The sequence below is a fragment of the Bison bison genome, unplaced genomic scaffold (genome assembly GCF_000754665.1).
Source record: "Bison bison bison isolate TAMUID 2011002044 unplaced genomic scaffold, Bison_UMD1.0 scf7180017864236, whole genome shotgun sequence".
In the NCBI taxonomy this organism is placed as follows: domain Eukaryota; kingdom Metazoa; phylum Chordata; class Mammalia; order Artiodactyla; family Bovidae; genus Bison; species Bison bison.
In genome coordinates this window covers 10,087,961-10,089,505 of record NW_011494808.1, presented here as the reverse complement: position 1 = coordinate 10,089,505, position 1,545 = coordinate 10,087,961, and the positions used below count along the sequence as shown (strand labels likewise).

Here is a 1,545-nt window from a genome sequence, read left to right as displayed (position 1 = left end):
GCTTTAAAGATGTGTTTATATGACAAATGTCTTTAGCTGGGTGGTGGAGAATAACTCCAAAGACCATGTTTAATGTTGAGCACCAAGCACGCTACAGGTGTTTCTTAAATATAAAATGACAAATGCTAAATACCCATCTCTCTAACGGTTTCACCTTGCATCTTTAGACGCTCAAAAGTCTACTACATTTTAGATAAGAGCAGTTTCAGGAAGGCCATACTCAGCCTTTCTGTATATTTTTAAATAGTTCTCTACAAAACCTTTTCAAAAATATGTTTTTTTCTCTAAACCTAAATCTGGTAGAGTGGATTTGTACACGTTTCCATTGTTTGAAGTTTGAGTGTCATTATTCTTATTAATGCAACAGACTGGCTGCATCAAACCCCATCACAGGTGATAGGTATATGTTAGCTCTCTATGGGAAAAAGCAAATAGCCTTTACCACGAATTAAAGGCACAGCTATTTTTATGCCATTTGTTACCAACTTAATGATAACATGTAACACGGGATGGATATATAATTATTTTATATAGATTTTCTTTTTATAAGTTATACTCTTAAACTTTCTAACATATATACAATATACATATATTTATATATACCCCTGATAAATCTTGTTTTAAAGGTAAAACATCAACTCCTTTCAGCCTTATGGTGAATATTGAAGGCTGTTAGTATTTCACAAGTCCACTAGAGAAATGATGGCCAAGTGCAACTTAACAGTATTTTTTAACTCTATACCCCTGGTCTGAAATGAATGCAGATTCATTTTTCTTTGTTTTTTCTAATATTTAAATATATATATTACTTGTTTATATCATGTCAGTAGGAAATACAGGAAAAAAAAGAAAGAAAAACCCACCAACAATAGCTAATGTCTACCATCATAGTCAAAGCAGAAAACTTTGCCTAAGAGACAACCCTACTGGTATGATATAAAGGGGATATTGCAGAGGTGTAATATTCTTTGTTTTTAGTGGATACGTACTAATGTGAAAAATCTGTACTTTGCATTATCATGCTAGGTTAGGATTGTCCCTCATCCTCGAAACAGAATAGTCGTACTGGTTTCTTTCTGGACCCCCATGATGCATGGTTTACCTGTTTTCAGATATAAGCATTTGAAAAACACTCTGTTTCCAGCAACACTGCCTTAGTGTGGGGGGAAAGCACTCTGTGAGAAACTATTTTTATTAAAGTCTCTCCCACCTCTATTCTAAGTCAGCCCTGTTCTTTTGTTCTGGACTGAAAGTCATCTCCAGGGTGGGCAGGACGGGAGAGGGTGAGCTGGGGACCTTCACCACACCAGATGGTGTTGTTTATCTGCTGACTGCTTACTGGCATGAAACAGTTGTTCGTTCTACCTTCTGCAATTCTTGAGAACCTAGTGGCATAGGCTGAGACACAGGACTACTGTTCTACCAGACGCCTACTGCACCTCCCTTAGTTGGGATGAATACCCGGAATTGCTGTCAGAGCAACAGGACCACGGGCTCTACTATTCACAGTGTTGCTTTTGCTTTTTTGTGGTTTTTTTCCTTTTT

At 37.0% G+C, this 1,545-nt stretch overlaps 1 protein-coding gene across 1 annotated transcript in view; it reads right to left on the bottom strand.

The window, feature by feature from the left end:
- Positions 1-1,098: 1,098 nt before the first annotated feature.
- The window catches only part of ZNF385D (zinc finger protein 385D), a 275,444-nt gene continuing 274,997 nt past the window's right edge, over positions 1,099-1,545 (bottom strand). Inside the window, exon 9 of the mRNA XM_010846455.1 lies at positions 1,099-1,102. Coding sequence (XP_010844757.1) covers positions 1,099-1,102 — 4 coding nt within the window. The remainder of the gene's footprint in view (positions 1,103-1,545) is intronic.